At 33.1% G+C, this 13,623-nt stretch overlaps 1 protein-coding gene across 1 annotated transcript in view; it reads right to left on the minus strand.

Annotated features, from left to right (window-relative positions):
- Positions 1 to 7,914: 7,914 nt before the first annotated feature.
- LOC106478083 (WD repeat-containing protein 3-like) overlaps positions 7,915 to 13,623 on the minus strand; it is a 49,700-nt gene continuing 43,991 nt past the window's right edge. The window contains exons 22-24 of the mRNA XM_013938595.2: positions 11,149 to 11,277; positions 10,689 to 10,782; positions 7,915 to 8,115 (exon numbers count right to left, since the gene is read on the minus strand). Of these exons, the coding sequence (XP_013794049.1) occupies positions 7,960 to 8,115; positions 10,689 to 10,782; positions 11,149 to 11,277 (379 nt within the window). The 3' untranslated portion in view covers positions 7,915 to 7,959. The remainder of the gene's footprint in view (positions 8,116 to 10,688; positions 10,783 to 11,148; positions 11,278 to 13,623) is intronic.

Here is a 13,623-nt window from a genome sequence, read left to right on the forward strand (position 1 = left end):
TAGTTAATCTCATCCATGTTGACCAGATGTTTTAAGGTCATAAACACCTGCTAATCCTTTTACATCGGTAAAAGTTATATATTGCAACCTTTGTTCTTAAGTTCCAAGAAATTTATTTGGAAAATATAGAAACTGTAAATTTTCACTTAGCTTAAGATTGAATCTAAAACTTTAACTTAAATTGATTTTGTTTTACATACTGTAGTAGCAGTAGGAAGTGAATATATGCCTCTCTATATATATTCACACAGTAAGGATTTCGTTAGGGTAGTTAGTGTATTATCTATGCTGGAGGACCAGAATCTGGATACACAAGATGTAGTCTTGGGGATAAATCTGGACCCAACCCTGGAGTGCGGTAGAGTGTCCTCGACGATTGATGGTGCGGGAATTGAGGCCTTCGAGTAGGGGAGGCCTCGGGTGCTTACATGTCTTGCCCCTGTCCCTCGTTTTGAGTTTATAGTGCTGGAGCATTTAAAAGAGTGTGTAAAGAGAGTGTGGTCAATCTCGGACTTAGGGTTTTAGTTCTTAGTGTGGTCGACTATTGAGTTGATGTTCTACTGTGTCTTCGGGTTTTGGGATTAGAGTGGAGGCTCCTTGGCATTTGACTGTGTAAGGATATTAGACTTTCGAGCAGGGAAAGGCCTCGAGTGCTCATGTGCATCTGCTTCAGTCTCTTGTTTTGAGTTTATAGGGCTGGAGCAATCAAAAGAGTATGTACAGCGAGTGCGGCCAATCTCGGACTTGATTTCGATGTCTTAACACGGTTAACTATCAAGTTGATAATCCAAAGTGTCCCGGAAAAGAACAACGGCCAATTCTTCAGACGTAAGTCAAGAGTAGTTAAGTACTGAAAACTTTCAGTAACAGTGACACTCAAAGTTAATCATGTTTTTATATTGGATACGAAAACCATCAGTAACAGTGACACCCAAAGTTAATCATGTTTTTATATTGGATACGAAAACCATCAGTAACAGTGACACTCAAAGTTAACCATGTTTTTATATTGGATACGAAAACCATCAGTAACAGTGACACTCAAAGTTAATCATGTTTTTATACTGAATAATGTGTTACGATTTAAGGTTTACCTTGTAATGTTTAAAATTAATAGTAGCATTAGCATAGAAGATAACAAAGACTTGTTACATTACCAGTATGCAACATTCTTAGAGTAAACATTTGTAGGAAGTTGACAATTGTAGGAGGGTAGTTTTCAAAATTTTAGGTAGGAAATAGTAAATATTTTTAACCACAGAAAGACAAAAGAAGAAGCCCAGTCAGATTAAGTGACAACATACTGTGATTGTTTAATATATAAAGATTTGTTTCTCAAACTACAATAGTGTTTGATTACTTTCCACTACTGTCCTTGTTAAATCTATTCTTAGCTTAATTAATCATCCTGAACCTGAGTTTTGTGAGGCATTTTATCTTTTTTGTTGAATATCAGTGGGCCTGAATACCACAGGCTAGTTAAAAAGTTATATTTTGTGCTGTTATCAATTATTTATTTTTGCAGTTTTTTAACGTGTTTCTTTTTTCTGATGTCTCTCTGGTACAGTAATGTTTGTAAATTATGCTATTATCGAAGATAATTTTCTGAGACTCTGTAAGACTTGCGACATAGGTGAGGAAGTTGCCATGCCAGCTGTGCTAATGATGCATAAGAAGAGGCATTTAGGTTCATGGAATGACAGAACAAAAGTCTGTTACGGCTGTGGACAATTCGGCAACTTCCGGCATAGGTGTCCCGCCCCTGTGTCTGCATAGGAGTAAAAATCTCCTGAACAGACCTCATAATTGACGCCCTTAAAGCAAAAGACAAGCTGTAAGTCCTGTACGGCACACTATTTAAATTAATGTAATATTCAGGCGTATCATGTTCATGTTTGATAGAGAAATACTCTTCTTTGTAGACGTGATGTATGGTCTGCCCCAACTGTAAGTGTGCCGTAGAGTCTAAAGAAATGTGTGGAACAGTGGAACCTCCATTAGCAATGTACACAAGTTTGCGTGTCAGAAATTGGGAAAAGCTGCCATATGTCATAAGAGATGTTATGACAAACCAGTCAAATAATATTGTATTTAAGTGCATGGAGAAAGGGGTATGACTTAGGGTCCACACTTAGTGCTCCGACAAATGGGTTCATTGACATATGATACAATAGTCTTGTGGCATGCATAGGTGCATGGAACTCATTGATAAGCTGTGATCATACCTTACAGATGCATCTCTTGTGCACTGGCTTAACAAGAGGACAAGACTGGCGAGTCAAAGGATGACGAGATTACTGTGTTGTATCATCTTAGCTCAGCTGATGAGGAGGAAGAATGAAAGATACTTATCTGGCTGTCCATGATGAATCAGATGAGGAAGCATCTGAAGTGGCGCTGTATAGCCAAGCTTGGTCAGCCAAGATACCAATACTACCCTCCTGATTGCTATAGCTGGGATTACCTTTCAGGTCAGCAGCTTAACTTACACGTTTAACCTAGTTTTTCTGCCCAGACACAGGTCATTAGGCTTTATGTTTTCAATCATTACTATTTATATTTAAAATTTAATTCTTAACCCTTCTGGCTACGTTGTTTTGAACTAGCCAATTGCGAGTCCTTCTGTTTGTGTTGTCAGTAATCCCTAAAGTACTGATAAAACCATGGAAAGCCAGTACAGAGATAGTTACGTATTTGGCGACTTTGAGGATGTGCCTAAGTATTCACCGGTGTCTTACTGTTGGACAATGCATCAGACATGAAAGGTCTGACTAATGCCACCACTGTGTTATTTGTTCAACCAAAACCACAAGAGCACCACCAACCATAGCATCACAAATGGAAACATTAACTGAAGTGAAGACGTTGGCTTAATCTGACCAGCTGATGATCAATATTTCCATCGCTCAACCTGTGTAACTGACATTTGAGGTCTGGGCTGACCTACAAATTCCCACTGAGATGTTGCAGCATTGAGAATTAGGAATGCATCTCCTGTGCCTCCACCATCTGTTGAACATCAAGTCGTCATGACTGGTTCTTCCAGAGATAAAATAGTTCTAGAAGAAGAATGGATCCAAGTACCGCCGGGAAGGTTTGCCATAATCACCCACCAGTAGATTTTCAGTAACAATAGTGAATGAGTAGGCCTCCGTCCACTCCAATGAATGGAAAGTGTCATGGACCTTGCCACGAGGGAAGATAGAGATGTCCTCCGCATCTCAACCAAAAGAGCAAAACATTTCACATTGCAGCAGATTCAAGTTCTAACTTGTCTGTGATTTTCATGAAACGTTTTTGTGCTTTTTATTTTTGAGTAGTTTATTTCACATGTTTTATATAGTTTTGTATGTATGTATGTATATGAATATTTTAATTGCAAACTTTTGCATTTCTGTGTGTATCACATAAAGAGTTTTATCTGGTATTTTAATTCTGCTTTATGTTTTAATTTTTTATTATTATATAAAATGGTCCTTTTTATTTATTTACTTTTATTGTAAGGATAATGTTACTGTCTTCAGTGTTGATTTTGAAAAGTTATTATTCAAGATTTGGACTTGTAATTCTTTGTTGTTACGTGAAGGGTTTTGGATTTTACGTATCACTGATAGAAAAAATTAATTTTGTGTGATAATATTATCTTTGTTAAAGAGCTTGAGTTCTTGATATGTTCATGAAAAGTTTTATTTAGTGTAGCTCGTTGTTAAAGATTTTAGCTTTGTTTTATATTTTATTCATTGCCAAAAGATATGACGTTATGTTTGATTTGTTCTTCTGTAATGTTTTGTACTGTACAAAATTGTTTAACCGGAGTTATTTTGTAGGACAAATGCTTTTAAGAAGAGGGGGGGGGAGAAGAAGACATTTTGATTTGTTGACCGATGCACGATTGAGATCTAGACTGGCTCCGAGATTTAAAAAATTAGGTACGATCGGGTTGGCCTGAAAATAAAGGAGATATAAGTCTTATATGCAAGAATATCGAACATTTTCTATCCCCTTTGTTTTCAGATAAACTTTTCAAATTTTTAGTGTGTTTCAGGTGTTGTTTCTCTCGCCTTAGTTATGCATGGCACTAGCTAAATCAACAAGGACATCACGTTTTCTCTATTATGGAAGAACTGTATCATATAAAAATGCTATAAGCATTAACAGTGATCTGTTCTGTTATCGAACCATGTGATAGCCCAAAGGTATGATACTTCTTACTGACAAACAATGGGAGAGACCCCAATCACGTGAACAGCACATGAGCCTGGAGCTAGGAATCACTGTATATATATATATATATATATATTATTATATTCTCTTTGTTTGATATAGACTGATATCAATTGAAATAGATTGTCAGATTGACACACAAATATTGAAAGAGATTTTTTCCAAATAGAAATTGGATTCGATTCATATAGCTACATATAGTGTTCAGTGCTTTTCTTTGTTTGTGCCCTGCTCAAACGTACTTAAATTGCTATTTTGGTTGGGATTTGGAGAACATCTCCATCTTCTCTCGTGATAGAGTGCTCAGTCAAGGGCAGTTCCCTTGATACTTTTCATTCATTGAGGTGGATGGAGGCCTCCTCATTGACTGTTGTGCCTCCAGTTGCTGTTGTTACTAGAAATCTCCTACTGGTGGATGATAATGACAAGTTTTCCCGGTACTTGGATCCTTTCTTCTTCTAGAACTATTTTATCTCTGGAAGAACCAGTCATGACTACTTGATGTTCAACAGGTAGTGGATGCACAGGAGATGCATCTCTACTTCTCCATGCTACAACCTCTTAGTGGGAATTTGTAGGTCGGACCGTTATGTACCAGATGAACTGCAGCTCTGTGATGAAACCATTAAAAAGTGTTTCATTTTATTTTCACACAAGATTTCAAAACCATATTTTATGTTTTTCATTTTACCTCTAACAAAATGCTACTTCAATTCCAATTCTTCCACATATGAGATCCCCAAATTTCTATTTTTGTGGAGAAAGAGAGCCTCTATACTATGTTTAACCTTGAGATTAGTATAATTGTTTATTAATCACATGTGGCTTATTGTGTCAGCTTTCAGATTAGAAGGTCCAATTTCCAATCTCGCGATGTGTCAATAAATGCCAATATTGATTAAGAAAAAGGTATATATTTATGTGGCAGATATTGCTGGCTGGTTGCCCTTTCTCTGATCTTCCCCAAGTAAGCCAACTGACTCACAACACTAAAATCCGTGTTTAGATTCCCCTTGGTAGACAAAGCATTGATATCTTATTGTTTAACTTTGCGCTAAACCAAACAGACAAATCTACTCTGACAAACAATCCAAAACTGGCGACGGCTATGCCTCTACCTTGGATTTCTGACATAGCCGTTTAGCCTTTACGTCGCAAAACTTACCATTTAGGTTGAAAAATGCTAATACCTATGCATTGATTGTCAAAAATAAATAAATTCCCATTTAGAAGCACGAGAATATTGCTAAAAATTGTCATTTTAAGCAGAAAAGCTCAAAGTGATAACTTAGGGTAGTACGGGGATTCCAGTCTTTAACTTTTGACTGAAAAACATTATGACTAAAAGAAAACAATAAATATGTACATTTATAGAAAAAAAACCACTGTCTGAATATCACGCATAGAATAAAATAAAATAACCCAAAAGAAGTAAAAAATTTTAAATTAAATGTGAAATACTTCAATGAAACACAATTACGTTTTACACTCTGGCCCATACAGTACATCGAATGCGGATACAGAAGTGATATTGAAAACACTCTTTTGGCTAACTAAATCCATGTAAAGTAATTTTAAATATGACATTTTAGCGTCATCCGTGAAAACCATGAGTAATTAAAGATTTTCATATAAAACATGATCTTAAATATGATTTGAAATGTTTTTCTGCAGCTTAGTTTCGTGTACACTTGAGTTAAAAACTTCCTATATATGGAGGTTGATAAAAGATGAATGAGAAAATATTTGCATGATTGGGGGCAATAAATCAAAACTTAAAGACACATCCATCATACTTCGTTTAGATACTCTAATTGTTTTCTGTAAATAACAACATTTATTATTCCTGAATGATTTCTCAAAACATTCGTCGGGAGACGCGATTTTACAAATTATGACATATATAATATGTCATTGGGTTACCCTCTTTTCATTGTGGATCACGAAAGGTTGAATTGAGGTCGTAAAAACTCCGAAAATATTTTATTTTTCTGTAAAATTTAAGGCAAAAGTATACAAATTTTGTATTTTATTTTTATGGGGTAAAACATATAACAATTATTTTTGAAGCATCAAATTTTAATACCTCTGCGAATGGGGATTTTCCTTACTAGTGCAACGACTACGGCTAAATATTCTACGACAACCACATTTGGAAAACTATGCTTGCTAAAACAAACGTATAGTTTGTATTAAGTGTTAAGTCACATTTCTCCTTCCACATCTTGCAGCCGATCTAACAGATTTTTAATAAGTTGATAATTGAACGTGTTGTTATATCCCCTTCCATTTTCCTTAGTGAAGTCTTTTAATCAAGTATTATTATTATTACAATTTCAATTGAGTTTGCTAATTGCAGTTTCAACAGTGACACGAATTCAATCTTTTAGGTTAATATTTTTAAGACAATTTGAATTCATTTCTAACATACGACATACAAATGTTTTGGTTGTAACCTTTTTATAACGGAGATAAAGAATTTGTAATTAGGCAATTTTTGAAAAATTTTACTACAGGTTGTTATAGTCAGGGTTTCAAAGGTAATGTACGGATGTCTGTTTCTGTACGCCCCAAACTGTAGATAATTCTTTTAACAACATCGCTATACTGGCCATAAGCAGAAATAAACATACAGGCAAATACCCTCTTCCCTTTCTTTAATAATAAGAATAGTCTCATGACGTAAACTTCTAGTAAGTTCCGACAGTGCTTGAAGTTTAATACAATGCAAAGCAAAGATAACATTTCTGTCAGAATTACGGTTGCCATTGTTATGGTCATATCTTCTGTGGTAACTATTAAAAATAGTTGTATTCTGATAAGTTACTATCAACATGTTGACCTCATGACAAATCAAGTGTGCTACGGGCTCAAAATCACGGTTTAAAAGCGTAAGTTCACAAGGAATAGGCATTTTATGCGGATTACACCGGTATGATAAGACATACCTCAATACGGTATTAAATAAATCTCGAGATCTTCAATGATAAGTGTCAAAGTAAACTCGTGATGTTCCACACGTGCGTCGAGAACGTTTTGTCTGTGACTGAAGCCAATTCTAGGGTACCAAAGTTCAAGATGGTTATGATGAACAAATTACTGGGGAGAGAAAGCCAACAGCGACTGTTGGAGCTGAAGTTTTCTTCAAAATGTGCTTCGACAACAAAATCTTGAGCTTGAAATATCCAATTTCCAGTTCCACTGTGATCAGCTGTTTATTAGTGGGAAGTCATGGCTTCCCAGGCTCTCGTCATGGAAACATCACCACTACATTAACAGTCATTTTAAAAAGTCGTCTTACAATTAATTGTGTATGCAATAATTTCTGATATATCATAATGTTTAATTTCTATTTTTTTTATCTATGTACAATTTCTCCGATACATAAATGTTATCCAGTACAGTTGCCGTACCAGTCTCAAATAATTAATTTATAGGCCTAGCCCACAATTTTCTAAAAACAGGAACATATTTTGTGCAAGGTTACTAATTAAGATACATATTCAATGAAAAATCTTATCAAGAACTGTTAAATGACCAAAAGAAAAGACAACACAGTCTTTTCAAGACCAATTTAAATAGCCAACGCAAAGAAATTGGTATAAACATACCGTGTAAATAATAAAAATTTTCGGGGGTCAAAAAATTCTAAGACTATTTTACCACACGAGAAAGGAAAGCAGAGACTGATTAAAACAAAAATCGTGTTTATTCAAGTTACAGAGTATACAACTGTCAATTAACTACAAGTAAAGCACGTTCTTTCTTCTTCAGCCTTTTCTTCCTTTCCCGCAATCTCTGCGTGGCATCAGCAAATAAGGTAACTTCCTCACGCGAGTTAAATTCTCTGTGCAGAAACTGTAATCCTGCTAAATTAAAACCAACTGTATCCTGTAAAAAAATACTCCGTATGAAACTCTGACTTTCTAATCCAAAATAATTATACAAAAAGATATTTATGTTTTACAACAAAAGCAATTTTCCTCTCTTTAATATGTCAAATAAGCATCAAGGTTCACTCTTGAATACATACAATTCTACTACTTACAACTTACAATGTGTACTGACAAAGCAATACCAAGCCTTCAAAAATCACCAATATTAATAACATTAATAAAATAATCTCTCTTGAAGAGATCAAGATTACTATTAGAAAGTGTTTCCTTGTAAGTTTCAGTACCTAATATTTATTCGGTATGTTTGAATTTTAAGGTTTATTAATTTATATTTATAAAATTTTTGTCTGACTACTCTGAAGAATTGAGAAAAGCTATACAAATGCATTATTAAACAAATTGATACACTTATTCAAGCTTTACTTTTAGCTTATAACCTAAATATTTATGAAGTAAGGTGAATCATTTCAAGGTTAGAAGTAATTCTTAGGCTGCTCTTTTACCAATGAATAGTGGGATTAACTGTCACATTATAACACCTCCCCACAGCTGAAAGAGCGAGCATGTTCTATTTCAATAAACGAGATTTGAACATGTGAACCTCAGATCGTGAGTCGAGCACTCTAACTTTATTACTAGTAATAATCCCAACTATTAGTTGCTTGTGATGACATTTACCACAAAAATAAGTTGACCAAGGCTGCAAGATGGCTAACTGTCTGACTTCTTTCATCTAAAACAAATCTTGATTATTAATAATATTACTCTAGTTGGTTTTAATTTTCATAAATATATTATTTTTCTCATTTTGGAAATGAATAACTTAGTTGTGTGGTATTCTGGCATTCTAGGTGTCTTCTACCCTGTCATAGAATGTTGGTTAAGGAAGTAGCTAAGTTGCTTTGGCCCTAGTTATCTAATGTTCTGGATCATTCACTTATGGAATCATGTATGCCATAAGGTGGTAAAGATTTCTGTAAAGTTGGACATATTAGGTGTGAAAGTCGACTTTATTACTGGCAGGCCAGATGATACCTTAAAGTAATGATTGTTTTCACTGTTTTCTGCATCGTGTCTAGTCTCTTTCTTTTTCACAACTCAGTCAGTTAGAGAATTCAGATTCAACACCACAAAACTTTTTTATTAAACTTAAAATAACCAAATTATTTATATTTGAAATGTTTATTATTTAATTATAATCCAAGGCCCAAGCTCTCAATGCAAAAATTGAGAGATTTTACACATGGACTCTAAAACTCTCCACTTGTCAGAATACTCTCCCTTTTTATAATTGTACCACACTCTTCTGAGTTAAATATTCTATGTTAACGAAGAAGTAATACCATTCGTGGAAAAACCATTGTATAACTTAAAATATTACAAGCCATGGAAAAGCAAGATGAAAAAATGTAATAAACCTTAAAGTTAACTGAAATTCAAATAATGAATAAGAAATACAACATTTATGTTCATTAACATATGAAAACTTAAAATAAGTATTTTTCCATACAACATAAATTATAATCTCTTTATACTGTGATCTGCAACATACTACAGCAAGTAAGTTAGATGAGAAAGAGTAAACGTTTCTAAAAACTAGCTTAACTTATATTACAGTGCACAAAATAAATTTTTTGTGGAAGTATATGACTGTTTTATTGTATAATTTTATTACATACCTTTAATATATTTTACGTAAATACCAAAATTAAATTTTTCTTCTATTCATGGCAAGGGAAATTTTTAGTTGTGAAATATTATGTTCACGATGTACAGACCCTGTATCCATTTACTGTATCTTTGAGGGGACTTAAAACGGAATAAAAGAAATGACAACCCACTTACACTATTCTGTAAACTTTACCTAGCTCCAGGATTAGAGGTTTTTGAGCTGACATGAAATACTAGCATAATAATTACAAAACAAAATAACATTTTTCAGTCTTATCAACACTATCATACGAGTTTCTTTAAAAGCAAGTAATGTCCTTAAAGTTGTAGGTTTTTGTTTCTTCACCTTTAGCAGATTATCACTTATTATTCATGTCCTTTTTCTAATACTGACATATAACATGTAGTTGCACTGTATTGTGATTGTTAATTGTTAGTGGTAAGGTAAACTGTACGCCAGAAAATTGTAAAAATTATATAATGTTCTAGACATTCATGACATTAGAAAAACATGTAGGTTCAAGAAGTTTTGATAGAAATGAATAAAAACACGAGCACTTTTGAAATGTGGATCTTTCTTCTTCAGGGGCAAAATCGAGTTTATAGGGATTTTGTTCATTAATTACCCAGTAATGCATAGAAATGATGCCTATTTTTAGAAAGTATAGAGATTTTCTGTGATTTATAGGAGAATGGCATGTGAAACACAAGCAAAAAGCAAACTGAAAATGATTTTTGGTGCATCAACTTTCAAATTTCAATCATAAAAAGTTCAAAATTAATCTTATTAATAATTAGCTGATTTAGATAATAATAATAGACAAATGTAATTAATCAATGTTATGATTAACATACCAGTTATATGGATATCAATAACTGAAAAGCCCCTATACTTACTCTTTCTTTGTTAACCCTTTCCAAGGTTAATCTTCGGAGTTGGTCAATCACAGGAAGTAGAGAATGATTGGCTGTAATCTGGCTACAATGGATTCTGTTTGGAGAAAATAAATTGAATGAATACAGCAGAAAATGGCTAGTCCTATTTATACACATGCATACTATATATATAGTTAATAACCAAACCATCATGGAATACAAAAAGTTCAAATAAACAATTTTTGTTTAGCAGTTCAATAGCATGCTTTAAATTCAATACTTTTATACAAACCATAAATTCAAAAGCTTTTCAAGGTGTTCATATACAAGGTTGAAATTCAAAGTTTTTTTTAAGATTCCTTATAAACCTTGATTAATATTTGTGATTAAAATTTTATAGTAAAGTTGTTTTTAATAATCTGAAATTAAAACATTTCTAAGCTAAAGGAGATGAAAGAGTTTGAAAAAAAACCCAACAAACCTGAGTAGGAAAAAAAGAACCCTGCACGAGAGTTCCACATCCCATCCCAAGTCCAAAAAAATCTTCAAGACTTTAACCAAAGCTGAGACATAGTGGAAGGGTAACACAAGTAAGGTTTCTTCTAGTTCACTGTTAATACAAATAAAAGAATTAATAACACTGAGTTAAACTACCAAATAGAATCTACAAAGCTCATGTCACATGAAACAAGATTTACAGAAACATGCTGCTACAATTCATAAAACTCTATTATAAACTAACCATATTGAAGAGTAAAAAAAAATTAAAATGTTTATTATGATTAGCAATTGCAATTTGATGTCACCTGTGAGTGAAATTACATTTATATCAGGGGGAAAGATTTGACCTATGAAAAAAATAAAATACAGGAACAATTAATATGTTTCACCTAAAAACAAAACATTCCTATAAATTACTGACAGCATGTGACAAAGCCATCAGAAATACTATGGCTTTTAATGAAAAATGTCAAGTACAACAGCAAAAAATATGCATCTTTAGAAAGAAATTCTGAACTGTTTTTCCTTTAATTTCTTAATATTTCCTATGAATAATATTATAGATTAATACATTATACCAAAAGTCCTGATAAACGACTAATATATATTTAATGATATACAATCACCTCACATTGCTTAATTTGAAATTTCAGTTACAAATGACTTTTGTGTCTTGCTCTAACAAATAAAGGTGAATGTCAAATATGCAAAAGTTTGTATTATAGTTTTAAATATGTAGGCCTATCTATCCGTATATATTTGAAGGATTCTCTAGAGAGCCCCCCTTCTTTCACAAACAAATTATCTAGTAAAAAAGATTGCTCATTCTCTTGCTAGTAGCTTTTATATTTTATTAGTTTCAATAGTTTTAATTAAACGTGGTTCAAAATGCACTTTGTCAAAGCATGAGTAGTTTCATTTTGGATCATTGCATGTTTTAGTACTGGAGGGGACAGTTAAGCTTATTATTTTAAATTTACAATAGTTTGACACATTTTCTTTCAACTTTGTAGAGAGTAAACAGAAAAGATGAGTTAATTTTACATTATTTGAAGAATAAAAAAATCCCAATATTTGAAAGTAAAATTGTATTTTGCCACAGTTAAAACAATACAAAATTTCATTTTCACTTTAACTTACAGGGAAAATTGAATATTGTACAAGCAAAATGTGTCAAATCTGCTGCTTAAAGGTTTAACTTGGGAAGCTGCCTCTAATTTTATGATTTCAGAATAACTACTCTGTACAAAAACCTAATGTTTTTTTACTTTTTACCTTGACAAGGATAGTTGCTTTGTACCCCCCTCATGTATCAAGCGTGTCTTTATGTGGTAAAATACTTTCAGAACATACCAGGCATCTGCCATGGTATTGTCTTGATTAAAGCACTTACCATGACATTTTGTTTTGTTATGAACACTTCTTCCGAATTTTAAGAACTCAACAGGGAAAACACATTTAACATTATATATTTGTTATCATATAACACTTATCTGTTTTATCTTTAGGCATAATCTTGTCTGTACTGAATAGCTCAATAGAGAATGATATTTATCAAAACATTTGATGTCACACCCACTAATGGTAGGCACTATAAGGCAGGTTTTACATTTTTCAGTAATGCTCACTAAGAGTAAGTATGACAAGGCAGGTTTTTCTATTTTCAAAGTACATCCACTAGGAGTAGGCACCTGGAAGGTGTTTGATGAATTCTCACTGATGATGAAAAGGGATTGCATGGATATCTATTTAACCTTACCGAGATGGGTCTTCCTATGGTCACAGGTCAAAGGCCAGGTCATCACGTTTGTTGACTTGCATTCAAAATTTAATTGAATGACTATTTTATGAATTCATGTTTATAAATTTGGTATCAAATTGTAGATTATAATTCAAATTTTAGTATTATACACTAGTTAATTTCTTAATTTAAAAGTCAATATTAAAAAAGCACACTAAACATTGATTTTTGTGTGTCACGTGGTATGTTGAATGCAGAACTGGTTCAAATTAGGTGTTTGTGATGTGAAAATAAAGTCTATAGTTTCGTACAAATTAGGAACTAAATTTACCATTATTGACAAGCTAGAATATAAAATGATAACTTCCTGTCTTTTCTAGTTGCCGAGATATTGCTCATGTATTGGATCAAACACAGTGGCACCACTCACCTCTTTCCATATTTGGAAATGCTTCCTTATATACACTTACTTCTGTCTTTGACATGTGAATAACCAATCTAAAGCTCAGAATGTCCCCCTAGTGGCTTTCTCAGCCATTTTCAAGTATATCGAAGTCATCTTGTTCTTTTGAAACAAGACTTTAAGGGGGTAGGTTGAGTTTTTAGTCTGCTTGAAATTTCATCTTTTTTTAGACTCAAATACAGCTTAGTTGCTAAGCTTGATAAATAATAGTGGAATTCTATGGTAATGATATAGTTATTTATGATGTTTTG

This window comes from Limulus polyphemus, unplaced genomic scaffold, assembly GCF_000517525.1.
Source record: "Limulus polyphemus unplaced genomic scaffold, Limulus_polyphemus-2.1.2 Scaffold179, whole genome shotgun sequence".
Classification (NCBI taxonomy): Eukaryota; Metazoa; Arthropoda; class Merostomata; order Xiphosura; family Limulidae; genus Limulus; species Limulus polyphemus.